At 42.2% G+C, this 14,246-nt stretch overlaps 1 protein-coding gene across 2 annotated transcripts in view; it reads right to left on the bottom strand.

The window, feature by feature from the left end:
* Positions 1 to 14,246, bottom strand: part of GLOD4 (glyoxalase domain containing 4) — a 151,035-nt gene that overhangs the window by 68,247 nt on the left and 68,542 nt on the right. For both annotated transcript variants that reach the window (XM_086954997.1, XM_086954998.1), the window contains exons 4-7: positions 5,123 to 5,267; positions 3,742 to 3,878; positions 1,876 to 1,962; positions 1,287 to 1,400 (exon numbers count right to left, since the gene is read on the bottom strand). In XM_086954997.1, coding sequence (XP_086811123.1) covers positions 1,287 to 1,400; positions 1,876 to 1,962; positions 3,742 to 3,878; positions 5,123 to 5,267 — 483 coding nt within the window. The remainder of the gene's footprint in view (positions 1 to 1,286; positions 1,401 to 1,875; positions 1,963 to 3,741; positions 3,879 to 5,122; positions 5,268 to 14,246) is intronic.

The raw sequence follows: 14,246 nt of genomic DNA, 5'->3' as shown, positions 1-14,246 counted from the left end.
GAGACAGACAGGCCCAATCCACACTTTGGACTTCAGCAGGTAAGGGCCTCACTAACTTGAAATCTAACAATACTGTTTGAATAAAACGTAATCCCTCTGCTGACCAAAAGACGAAGTGCACAGGGCCTAGCAAACACAGTTAAACAGGTCACAGAAGCACCCTCTGAGGTAAAAAAAATTCCTGTTGCTGGGGGGTGGGGTGGGTAAGGGGTGGCGGGGAGGCTGGTTTCACTGGCTTGTGAACACAAAATGGTGGTTGGGAGTGCACTGTTTTAACATACAGGTCTTAGCACAGAGCAAAGGAGAAATTTGGACGGAATTGCATAAAAGGACATAATGTCTAGAACATTCTGCCCCTTACAAATGAGAATATCTGGCAATATGATATTGTTTGAAGGAATAATTGTTTACCTACTATTTGATTTGGATATCAATACAGGGTTCTACAAGTGACACGTTAAAGGTTGAATAATGCACAGAGATGGTTGATTTATTCTCTTAAAACAACGTTTCATTCAATTAACTGCCATGCCTCTTGAAACCTTGTACCAAGATCTGTCTTTACTATGAGCATACTCAAATTTGCAATCTTCTACCACTGATCTCTGCCTCTTCTCTTTCAAAATCAAATGGACGTACACTTTAACCTCAGTCTAAGATACACCACGTAACAGATGCACTTTCATGTCACATCAACGCTCCTATATGCAGCCTAGATTTTGTTATCAAGCACTGTAAGAACTCTACATAAAGATGTTGATGTAAACTCCATGCAGCATTTCTACAAAGACAAAGATGTCATGAGTTATTTTAACACATGTAATTGTCTATATATTACATTTGTAACAGCCCCTTGTCAATAAAACTGCTTTATTAGTTCAGTACAATTAGTTTAGGACTGGCAAACATTTCACTTGTCAAAGAAAATGAAAAGTGGAGTTGGATCAGTGGCGTAGCAAGGTCAGGTGGTACCCGTTGTGGAAAAGTTCCTGACTCCCCCAGCTTGACAAAATGGCAAAAATATGTGTTTAAAACACATATTTTTGCCATTTTGTCACCCTCCTCAGTGATTTCTTGTCACCCGTGGCTTGAAAAATGGCAAAATAGGTGTTTAAAACACATATTTTTGCCATTTTGGCACCCCCCTCAGTGATGACACCCGAGGTGGCCCGCACTGACCACACCCCCTTCCTACGCCACTGAGTTGGATATGCCAGGGGATAGTCCTAGTACCAAGATAAAACGTGCATGTGAGCGTTGAGATTTCTTCCTTTGATCATACTTACGGGGTCAGCCAAAATCACAACTTGTACTGTTGCTTTCCCAGGAGTATCTAGACTAACCAGGGGAGTCAATATCGTGTAGTTCTTCTTTTTGATCTCTGCTTCGATGGTTGGTAACTTAAAAAGAAAATAGAGTGGATAATAAGGTAATAAAATCAGTGTCTGTGTTATCTAGTAATACTGGCACAGAAACAAGCTTAAAAGAAATCTGATATCTGGTACTCTCAAGGTTCTGAACTATAAATCTGTTGCAATCACAGGTATTTTAAATGAGACCGCGCATAAGAGTGTTTAGGAATTCTGGGCAAAGCACATGTTAGAATGATTTGAAATATACCTGCTTTCTCTGGCCGTGACATTGCTCCGATTTGGAGTTGAAAAACTAGTCACATTTTACATTGCCGTATTACGACATTGCCACAGATAATCTAGTTCAAACACAGTCTAAAATGGTTGATGTCTTGGACATTGTAATTTAAGAACACCCTTGCAAACTCCATCTGGAAAAAGATAGTTAGTTAATTGTACCGGACTGTGGCACAGCATCTAAAGCCGAATGTTTCTGAGAGTCAAGAAGTCAGGGGAGACCTACCTCATCCTTCGGGCAGGAGATGGCGATTCTTCCGAAAGCTGTTCCATGATCCACTGATGTACCGATGTCCTGTAGCTCTACTTTACACTAGGAACAAATCAAGACATATTTAGATCACATTATTGGATTAAATAACCTTCCTAGTTTGGGGGCAAAGAAATGAGGTGCATGGAGTGGTGACTCAAAGATTTGGCATTTCGGTTTGTCTTAACCAGATGCTGGATCTTCCATACTGATGGTATGTACAAATTAGAAGTCACGGGGGGAAGGTACCACGTGCCTTAAAACTAACAGTCACAACTTGTAACTTGGTTGCACTTAATACTGAATAGCACAGATTCTCTACCCTTTATTTTTTTAAAGTGGTCCATCTATACAGGCTTACGGAGTAGTGGCGAAGTGTGTTCAAAGACTCAGTGATGCTGCTGTCCATGATGCACATCCGCATAGGTTCAAAGTGACAAAAGTGTAAACTTTTGCTAACAACTAATGGAACTGACATAACAGGGTAAAGGTAGGTAGTACATATTGAGTAATGGCAAAGCTCTCCCCAAGTTTAACTAAGGAGGGGTGCAGGACATTGTCCATTCTCTTTATTCAAATGTTCCAATTTGCTATAAATGGGTTGATCAGGGTACAGGTTGCTGCTTCCTACAAACTTCCAAGGAAACCACTGAGGCAGAGATGAGGAAGAACAGGGTAGGTCCATCTCATAAATCACAAGAACAATTTCAGTGAACAGGGAATGCATTTTACTCTATGTGTTTCAGACTGCAGGGAGTGGGTTTAAGCAGAGGGAGCTGGTTACTATCGATTAAGGCAATCCATAGTCTTTTATAAGCACGTGGAATAAAAAGGATGGAACCATCGAGAAAGAAACTTACACAGTGCTGTGTGCTGATGCATAGTAGGATAAGCCGCCTCTCAAACTCTCAAACAGATCAACCCATGCTGAACTACTAACTACAACTTTGACTTTTAAGTTTAATTCCTTGCAGCCCCTTCCTCTTCTTTAAATTAGCACAGAACTGTTGTGTCTCCCGAGTAACCGCATAGGGGCAGACCTATGTGTACCTCTTTTGTTCCTCAGCGCTTCTACTGCCTCCTTTTGTAACCAAACTCAGCCACGTTCCCTGCCTCTCTCCTGTGTCAGAGAGCAGGTCCTCACCAAAACTCCAATCTATCTTCAGGGATTTCAGGGACCTACTCTTCTCCCTCCAGACTTCTGTGTTCTTCACCTTGCTGCATCTTCAGATTCTCTCTCAGAATTTACTTCTGGCTGTCAAAATCATCCCGCCACAAAATGTTTCACTGATCAATGCCTGTGCTGCATGAGGACAAGATTACAGCAATAGCAGACACTCGGCCATTCGGATTAAGTTGACAAAATATTCAAAATAAATATATATCTTTCTAACTTCATTCACTACACTGTGCATTGGTCAAACCATGCAAACTGCAAGGCCCTCTGTGAGAGTTAGAGCACCTTCTATTATCATGGTACTCTTTTGGGAATGGAATTTCAGAAATATTCTTCTTCTCTTCGTTACATCTTTTTCCTCGAAATCACTTCTGTGCATTCCCCGCTGGTGGCTGGAAAAGCTCAGGATGTGTTCTTTCATGTCAAAGAAAAAATCTTTTGAATTTCTTCAACAAATGGTGAAGAAATAATAAGACTGTTACAAGTTCAGAAAGAAGTAAGAGATCTGACTTTTCACAGTGCAATATCACCAGCAGACTCAAGCGAACATGGTTATAATCCTATCGCAACCCCTCCCTTTTTGTTTTTTCTTTACCAAGATCATTTTATATGTAACAGATATAAAAGACTATGAAAGAATCATTAAATGCCATATCACAACTAACCTGATTATCAGCGTATCCAAGTACAGCCCTTTTCTTCTCTTTATCGTGATCATATACTTTCATTCCCAAAACACCGGACCAGTAGTTCAAGGACTTCTGCAGCTCTGACACTGCTAAGGTTACTTTTTGCACTGGATCTGGAAAATTTACAATGAGGAGTTTGTAGATATTAATGGCAGGAGTTTTGAAGGCAAATACTGCACTTTGTTCTTTTCAGCACCTGCACTTCGCACTTCTGTTTCTACAGTAGATCCTGGGTTCAGGGTGTCAATTGCTTACAAGTGCACCATTGAGATTATAACACAAACCTCTCAATTTAGCGTGCAGGATGGGAGAATACAGGCCAATGAAGTAGGGAGACACAAAAAAATCTGTGAGATTAATAGGAAACAAAGATTAAATCAAACTAGCGGTGCATAAGCAAATAAGAAAAATGGCATTGGTACCAATAAGAAAGAATACTATTCATACTCATGCCCATTTTGTACTACAGATGCACATGAGCATACTAGTTATCAAGTAGCGCTTGTTAAGCGCTTGTAGCAGCCTATAACCACCATGCTGTGTTAAACTAGGAGGGTCACAAACCAAGAGCCTCATAAGCCGACAGACAAAACACACCAGGGGCAAAAATGTGTCATGGTTCTTGTTCCATTAAACATGCCCATTATACAGTGGCAACAAACACGCAGATCAAACTCTTGTGAGTGAATTATCTACTGATACAGTGCCAGGGAATATACTTTTACATTGGTTCCTAAAATACAGCCAAACCTAAGCAAGAGAATAGAGTCATTTTGATTTGCTACAAAATATGCCATCCAATTGCACAACAGGATAGGTCCATCAAATAGTTCTCAGGAATACGTCTATCAAATATAGTCTAAGAAAAAGCCATTCAAGTATGCTTATATGGAGCCAGTATAGTTGACTACACAAGGAAAGCCCTGATAGAACACTTATCAAGCAGAGCAAAAGGATAGTTCCAACATAATTAATCGTTAGGCGGCCGGAGAGGAGACAGGGTGGTGCTGGTTAGCCCTATTTGTCTGAAAACCAAATGAAAGTACATACAGATAGCCAAGGTGCTCTTTCTTCGCTGGCCCCGTAAGAGGTGGGAGTAGGGGATCTCTCTCCTCACTGGTCTGGTCAACACACTACTGGTACTCTTTGACAACTAGTGTTTTATATATTCCTACTAAGCATCTGCCCAAAACCTTTTACCACCTGCCAGGAATTAATCAGTCAGAATAACTTTTCAGTGGCAGGCTGATATCTAGTGTTATTGCGACCAAACTAAGCCATAATTTAGAAGCAGCTTAGGACATATAATCTAAACGTTACCTTGCCTACTCCCCAACCACTGGCATCTATATCTTACCAGACTTTGGCTGCTCCTTGTTTTCCAGCAAGAATTTATACCCTCCTGGTGCCAAGGTTTCAATGATGCCGCCGGGACATTCAGTGAGTGCCCAGCCTAATCTCCTGGCATTGCTGATCGCCTGGCTGGACTGAATCGTTAGACCCTGACAAAAAGAATAAACATGTACTTTATTTTTTAAAGATTCTCTGTGCGTGGAACAACAGTGCAAAAATGTAACAGATTTTGATACATTTTATTAGACTGACAAGCAAATGCACGCATCGAGCTGCTCATTGGTGTTGAGAGAGTCTGCTAATGTCTATTAAGGGCAGCGTAAAATGTCTGGAATTGGAATAAAGAGAACAGATTTACCATTATGTATTCGTTGAGGTTGCACTTCATAAATGTATATATTATGTGGCTCTTTTTGTTCTGCCCATTATTGAGGGGATAAGCCCTGGTTGAGCATTCCCCAGTTTTGACAGGTACATGAATTAAGGCACAGGGAGAAACAATGATATGGTTGGGTTAAACAGTTTAAAGAAGCGTTATCAGAACTTTGATCTCCTAAGATTTACTTACTCGGCCTCAACTACCCAGCAGGTAATAAACAGCAAGTAGGTATTTTACTTAAAAACGCACTGGTATAGAGGTCAAATGGCCTTTTGCCAACTCCCCCACTGAGGGTAAACATGACACTGACAGTAAAACCTGAAAGAAAAAAAAAGATCTTTCATGCCATGTTCAATCCTGATGTTTCCCTTCTATAACCGATTACAAACAAGGAACTGGTCAAACCCGCAAGGTATACAACACCAGGACGATTTGATTATTCATCATCTATTTTTTCCAGTGTGACTTCCATTTGCTTCCAATGCCCCCCTTATAATACTACTTTTAGAGCTGCTTTAAGTAAACACAGCAGCAATCTTTCATACACCATTTAATAAACTAGCAGTCCCGATAAGCAACTGGAAACCATGTCTGCAAAATACAGATTTCTAGATTCATTTTGGAACATATGTATCCATGATTTTTTTTAAGGCAAACAGTTATAATAGCTAATGCTATTTATTGGGTAAGTGGTAGACGCTACACCTAGAAATGTGGGCGGAAATTAAATGAAATATAAATAATGCTGGATTGCCCAAGGGCGTTTTGGCTCTGGTACTGTATAACGTCATGACAAAAGAGCCAGGCTAGGTTAACGGAAGAGACATGTTTTCACAGCTTTTCTGAAGGAGAGGAGATCTGAGCTTTCTTTCAGATATAAAGAAAGAGAGTTCCATAGTTCCAGGTTATGAAGCTTCTGCCTCCTCAAGAGGCTCATTTGAATTTGGCAACGACAATATACTTGGCTTTAGAGGATCGAAGCGCTCTAGGAGGAGTGTACCAAATGGAATGGAATGGAAAGGCATTTCTAAAGCGCATGGCTACTTGAGAGCAGCCCAGCGCTGGTAACGTAACAGTTCCAACTACAAGTAGTTTAGGGAAACAGAAAAGATTTAAGTTGCTTTCGGAAGGTCAAGTGGTTGGTATCCAGGCGAATATTAGTGGGTAGGTGGTTCCACAGCTTTGCAGCGTTAAATGAAAAGCGACATCCCCCGCTTTGTGTTCTTCTTATGTTGGGACTACCTCCAGTTGATTATTGTCTGCCCTGAGAGATCTCGTGGGACGATAAGGGTGAATGTCTCTGATAGTGGAAGGGCCTTTGCCTGAGAGTGCCTTTTGCATGACACACAGCCTTAAATTGGACTCTTTCTTGGATGGGTAGCCAGTGTAGTGTTGACAGTGCAGGTTTTGCTGAAAGGCATTTGGGAGTGTTTAAGAGCAGACGTGCAGCAGAGTTTTGCACTATCTGTAATTTCTTTATTGTTGTAAGTGGTGCTCCTAGACATAGGGCGTTAGCGTAGTCCAGGTGTGATAAAATCATAGTTTGGACCAATAGCCTTCTGGCTGAGAAAGGTAGCAGGGGGAGGATCTTCCTTAACATTCTTAAACTCCCAAAACAACAAACTTACTTCCTTGTTTTTTTAAACCTAGCCTATAGTCTAACCATACACCTAGTCCTAGACTCTTAGTACAGTCCTTTGGGGAGGGAGGTGTCCCCAGACAGCTAGGCCAAAAGGATCCTATAGTCATCGAGGTGAAGTTACCCAGGAACATAAGCTCAGTCTTAGCTCCATTTAGCTTTAGGATAAGAGTCGTCCATCCAGCTTGACACCTTTTCAAGGCATAAAGCTAGTTTCGAGCCTTTGTTCTCTTGCTGATTGAGAGCAACCACCAATTGGGTATCGTCAGCGTAGGTAATAATCTAAATACCAAAAGGCGTGACTGTCTGCTAGCGAGCTCATGTAGAGATTAAATAGGGTGGGGCTCAGGGAAGAACCCTGAGGGACCCCATACCTAAAAGGCATTCGCTTGGAAGTGATTCCTTCTTCGAGGACGGCAAAAGATCTATCCTCTAGGAAGGATTGTAGCCATTTTAGTGCTGTTCCAACCACTCTTATCCTATTCAGTCTTTGAGTCTTTGAACCAGCAACTGGTGGTTCATAGTGTCGAAGGCTGCGCTGAGATCTAACAAAATAAATGCAGCGCAAGCCCCCTCCATCTAAAATTGTCCTTAGTTCTTCCACTGCTATCATAAGTGCAGTTTATGTACCTTGTTGTGGTCTAAATCCATTCTGTGACGGATGGAGATGAGAGTTGCCTTCAAGAAATGAGAATAGAGTCAAATTTACATGCTTTTCCGCTAGTTTACCAATTTCTGGTAGTAACGAGATAGGATGATAGTTGGCCAATATATCAGGGTCAAGGTTGCTTTTTAAAAAAAGTGCTCTAACCACAGCCTCTTTCCATTGAAACAGCACTATTCCCGTTGCTAGAGAAGCATTTTATCACATTTAGAACAACCGGGGATATAGTATCGGTGATTGGATTTAAAATATTAGGGGGAGCAACGTCTGATGGTGCTCCAGACTTAAGTTGGCTGAGAAGTCCTTGGAGGGAGGCTATGTTTAAAGGAGGAATGATCTCCAGTAGCTGGTCTCCATATTGGACTGTCTCGTCAAGTAACTGTGATGTCTGTGGAGCCATCACTTGGGGGAAATAGCTATAGATCATTTGTATTTTATTAAAAAAGAATTCTGCCATATCATTACACTAGTTGGGGGGGGTTTGCAAAGGTGATGGGAGGCGCGGGGTAAAGAGAGATTTTACAATGCGGAAAATTTCATGTGGACAGGTTGTCGACAACGTGAGTTTTTCCTCATAATTGAGCGCTTTGTCTGCCTTTATTTCTATTTTATTGATCTTTATAGCCTCTTGATACTTGTTTTGATTGATTTCAGAGGGATGTTTCCTCCACATTCTTTCCAGCTTTTTACTGGATTGTCTAAGCTCCCCAAGTTTGGGCGTAACCAGGCATTTTGGTTAGATCCGGGTTTGTTATGAGTCAATTTTTTCAGTAAAATCTTGTCATGTGATGACTCAAGCCAATTGACAACGTTTTCATTCACGGTGACAGGAACAGTTTCCAAATTGGGAACAGAATCTTCCAAGATAGTCACCCAAGGTTTTATGGGCAGTTTCGACCAGGTCCGTACAAACTTGCTGATTTTTTTGGTTGGAAGGAATCCATCCTGTATTATCCAGGAAAATGATATTAAAAAATGATCAGTCCAAGGTACTGAAATAGGGTCTTTAACGAGGAGATCAGAACTATTTGAAAAAATAGGGTCCAGTAGATGGCCTTAAGAATGAGTGGGGCCTTTGACTAGTTGGGTAAATTGAAGCATCTCCAGTCTTTCTACTAGTTCCACTCTAGGTGATGATAAAGTGTCATCGAAGAGGAGATTAAAGTCCCCTAAGAGGGTTGGGTTGAGGAGGGAGCTGGCTAAATTAGCTACAGTATCTGGGAGATCTTTGCAGAAATTGCCCAGGGCACCAGGAGGTCGGTATATTAAAATCCCTGAGAAGGTCCTGGTGTGAGAGATACTTAGGGTAAAATAAATACTTTTGCAATCTGGTAGAGGATTGTTAGTGGAGTGACAGGTAAATTAATTTTGATATATGATGGCTAGTCCACCTCCTCTACCCGTGACTCGATCGAATCTCAGTATTGCATAGCCTCGGGGGAGTGCTTGAACAATCATGGGGTCAGCCTCCTTATTCAACCAAGTCTCTGTAAGATACAGAACATCCGGGTTTCCTCTTTAAGTAAGATGTAGATTTCCAATGAATGCTTATATAATGAGCGGCAGTTTACTAAAAACATTTTAATAGCTTTTGTAGTTGGGTGGACTAAAGGTGGTTCGAGCGAAAAGCAAAATTTAAATCCACAAGTGTGACTGCATGTTGAGAGTGTTTGGGGGCATTGTGTGAAGGCACTTACTTCTTGTATTTCCTCTGAAGGAGGAGAGTTGGTCTTTGGTATAAACCTTGGTTTCCCTGGTAAAACCGACAGGGGTTGTGGTCCCTGGGCCCGGTCGGGCGCGGACGAGCGAAGACGGGCTTGCCTTAGGCACGCCTTTGGCGTGCCCGCTGCGCGCCTCCGCCACGTGGTCGCGTCATTGGCTGCTTTTGATGGCTGGGAAAGCATTAGAAATCTAGAGCGCTGTCCTAATGTTCTGCTGTTCGTTAAGCCCAGGCCACCGGAGCATTAAACACAGCTCCTTCAGTGCAAAGGTAAAATTAGCAGCATAAAATTATGTTTCAAAAGTCACAGTATTACAATCCCAGTTTAAATTCAGCTAACTTTCATTTAAGGTATTCAGGGCCCAGGTTATGCAAGGCTTTGAAGGCAATACAGGGGGCCCTGAATTCAATGCGCTTTCTTATGGTCAACCAGTGCAGCTTAACTAAGGCCTGAGATGCTGACTGGTGTCTAGGAATCCCCAACAGCAGGCATGGTGGTGCAGTCTGCAGAATCTGCAGTATTTGGAGGGGACTTTGCTTCCTGTGCCGAAAAAGAGCATTGCAGTAATCCAATTTTGATAAGACAATGAGGTCACTGTAGTTTTCTGAAGGTCGGGGGAATGAAAGGACATGCTTTCCTAATAATCTACAGGGTGAAGAAAAATGAAGAAGTCACGGCATTGATTTGATCGGATTGACTGAAATTCCAGTTTGCCTGTTCAGCCCAGTTGTTTGATCCTAGGTTCATCACGGATATAACTGTGCCTCAGTTCCCTTTTTTGACAAATATGGACCACGCAGAAACAACCAGAATATTCACACAATTGGATTCCTCTTATTTATAGGATGTTGTTGGGTACTGTCCCAACATAATATTCAATAATCTTGTGATGGAATAATTTCGGATGTTAGGGATGATTTGAAGACTACTCGATTCTCAAATCTAACTCCTGGATTTAGCTTGATTTGCTAGTGTGTGTGGATGACGAGATTGAGCGCCCAAAGGCATTTTTAAATTGCTTTTAAACTTTGTCCTTGATTTTAAAATAGTAATTTGCACAGAAACCTAGTGCACTTTGAAAATCAGCGTTTTTCACAAATCATACAGTGTCCTGAGGCGGAAAGCCGAGACCTGTACTTAAATATTGTTAGTCAATTTTAAAAACGATATTAGGGCTCTAAAGGCATTTAGCACTTTATCACTCACCCGATTGTAGCCGAGTAAGGGCTGCTCGGGCCTCCATTTTGGGTGAGGAGAAGGTTGGAAGGCCAGCATCCTAGCGCTAAGCCCCTCCCGCCCTCGGTAGGATAAAATGGCATCCTTATACAGGAGGCGCAACGGTCGGGCGCAGCGGGGGCGCCGGCGGGGCGCCGAAGGCACACCAAAGGCAAGCCCGTCTGCGCCCGTCTGAGACAGGCGGGATCCAGGGGCCAAACCCCCTGACCATTCACTCTCAGGAGATATTAGACGCATCACCTCGTACTCCAGCAGCGAGCTTAGGAGTCTTAACTGCCTAGGGGTAAGAAAGATTACAAATTGTGCGCGAATGGGACCACTTGACATTAGGGGCCCTTTCTGTTGTCGGAATTGCAGATGGGGATGTGATACAGGGACAGAAAACAGTCGGATAGATACCCCAAACCTGGCTCTTAAATGCATATACCTCAATGCAAGATCCCTACCTAAACACGAGATGGAGCCATGGGACATATTGACCAACGATAAACCTGATCTGGTTTTTATAACTGAGACCTGGCTTGATACCCACAGTATTCCAGATATAGCGACAGCCCTTCCAGCGGAATACAAAATACTTACCTTGAACAGAATGATGAAAAGAGGCGGAGGGGTAGCTTTGCTATTTAGGGATTCCCTCACCTGCAGACAAGAAGTGATCACTCAGGCCAACAGCCATGAAGCAATGGCGTTTTCTGTGTCCATAAACACCATTATTTTATTTGGTGGAGTAATAATTTATAATCCCCCTGCCAGCACATTAGACTTCTGTTCCCAACTCTTTACCCAAATTCTGCCGGTCTGTCTTAGAAACAAAAACATCTTGCGGATAGGGGATTTTACTGTACATTTTGATAGCAGTAACAACTCTTTAACTAAACAGCTAGTAGAAGACATGGAAATTCTACAGCTTACACAGAGAATTATTCAACAAACACATAGGGCAGGACACATTTTGGATCTCCTGTTCTCAAATATAAAAACCATTGACATTGATGAGATTAAACCTATGATATGGACGGACCATTCTTTGATCACGTTCACTATCAATGTGCCTACCAAACACTCCAAATCTTTGGTTTCAGTAGCAGCTCCTACTAGGAGCTGGAAAAATATTTCTGTAGAAAAATGTATATTTTACTTATGAATTTGCAGGGAAAACTAACATCCATGATGAAACAGAACAGCTCCAGAATAATATCCGGAGCGCATTGGAACACTGTTTAGTCCCACATTCCAAACACAAACGTAGAGGCATAGTCTCAGAGAAATGGTACGGACCCGAACTAAAATCTCTAAAAAGGAAATGTACATCCTGTGAACATAAATGGAGACTGACCAAACTCAAGAAACGAGAGCCATATACAAAAAAGAACTTGCGCTTTATAATAAAGCTATCAGGAAAGCAAAGAAAGAATATTTCTCACAGAGGATAACAGAAAGTAAAAATTCATCAAAAGAACTATTTAAAATAGTCAAGGAGCTATGTAACCCTACCAGTCTTTCACTGGATCTTACGCCCTCACAAGAGGGCTGTAATAAAATTAATGAATACTTCTGTGAAAAAATAGATACGATCTATACCTCCTTTTCCAACACTGAATCGAAACAATCACAAACCCTTGTACCACCCCTAGCTCAGGCCAGCTGTCCTACTTTTGGCCCATTCACAGAGGAGGAGGTGGCCAATGCTATGTTGGAAGTAAAATCAGGCTCTCCATTGGACCCATGCCCGCACCATATTTTCTCACAACTAACACCAATAATTTGCCCGGCTGTAACCAAAGTTTTTAATTCCTCAATGAATTCTGCTGAATTCCTGAAGACCTGGAAAAGTGCCATAGTCACTCCCTTACTAAAAAAAGCAGGGTCCGATATTAATAATCCAGCAAACTACCGGCCCATTTCTCAACTGCCATATCTGTCCAAAGTGATGGAGAAATTAGTCAACATGCAGTTGTCCAATTTCTTAGAAACCAACGATTTGTTGGATACTTCACAAACAGGGTTTCGGGCCAACAACAGTACCGAGACAATACTCCTGGAAGTGATGGACAACCTAAGAACCAAGGTTGATCAGGGAAAAACAGTCGCCTAGATTTTATTGGACCTCTCGGCGGCATTTGATACCGTTCCACACCATCGACTCCTTGAAATCCTTGCTGCCAAGGGTATCCGGGAAAATGCACTAGGGTGGCTGCAGTCTTTTCTGCAAAACAGAACACAGTCAATACGGATGGGTGATTTTGTTTCCACTCCCCGAAACATCAAATATAGGGTCCCACAGGGGGCCTCATGGAGTCCAACCCTATTTAATGTGTGTGTCTCCTCACTGCCTGAGATAGGGAGATAGGGAGAAAGTGGGGTGTCGAGATCTGTTCCTATGCAGATTACACTGGATGAAGAAGATGACCCTAAGGACAGGTTATTGAACTGTTTAACGGAACTAGCCAACTGGATGCACAACCATTGCCTCAAGCTAAACGCAGATAAATCCGAAGTACTGTTGTTTGGTAGACATACACAGCTATGGGACAACAGCTGGTGGCCCACAACCCTGGGCACCGCTCCCAGTCCAGCAACAACGGCCAAGAATTTAGGCGTGACTCTGGATAATACTTTGAGTATGAAAGCCCACGTATCAACAATCTGTGGCAAAGGCTTTGCTATACTCAAGATGCTCCGGCGAGTCTTCCCATGGATCCCTATTGAGTGTAGGAAAATACTGGTCCAATCCTTATTAATGAGCAGGCTGGATTATGGGAACTCTCTGTTCGTGGGAATGGCCGACTACCTCTTCTCTAAACTACAAATCGTACAGAACGCTGCGGCAAAGGCGATCTGTAATAAAAAAAAATTATGATCCAGCCAAAAGTTGCCTGCGTGAGCTTCACTGGCTACCAATGAGGCAGAGAGCCACGTTTAAGCTACTGTGCATAACGCACAGAGCTCTGCACAAAATGGGCTCTCACATCCTAAAAAACAAAATCAGATTTGACGTTCCCTCCAGGAACCTGCAATCCCATACGGCAGCCAGAGCAAGAAATACTCAGGATGGGTGGACGGGCGTTTTCCCACCTGGCGGCAAATAGCTGGAATGAACTGCATATGGAACTTAGATTAATTGACTGTCATTTGTCCTTTAGAAGGCAATTAAAAACATTCCTTTTCCCCAAATCTGATTAAATTATAATGATGACCCTGTTATTTGCCACCACCCACTTCTGTCATAATAGAGCGGTGATATCCTATTTAGGATGATTGTTTGCGCTCTACAAGTACCATTGACATTGACATTTTCGACATTAAATATTTTTACCAGCAGTGCCCCATCCACTAGAACTCAATACACATAATTTTTTGAGGACACTCAATGGTACATGCACGGCAATCACCAAAGCAACTACAACCCCAAACAGAAGGCCACATTAACAATACAAGGATAGAAGGGAAAGTCACGGAAACAGCTACTGAACCAATGGAGTGACA

The sequence above is a fragment of the Lissotriton vulgaris genome, chromosome 2_1 (genome assembly GCF_964263255.1).
Source record: "Lissotriton vulgaris chromosome 2_1, aLisVul1.2, whole genome shotgun sequence".
Classification (NCBI taxonomy): domain Eukaryota; kingdom Metazoa; phylum Chordata; class Amphibia; order Caudata; family Salamandridae; genus Lissotriton; species Lissotriton vulgaris.
This window is presented reverse-complemented; position numbering and strand designations above follow the sequence as displayed.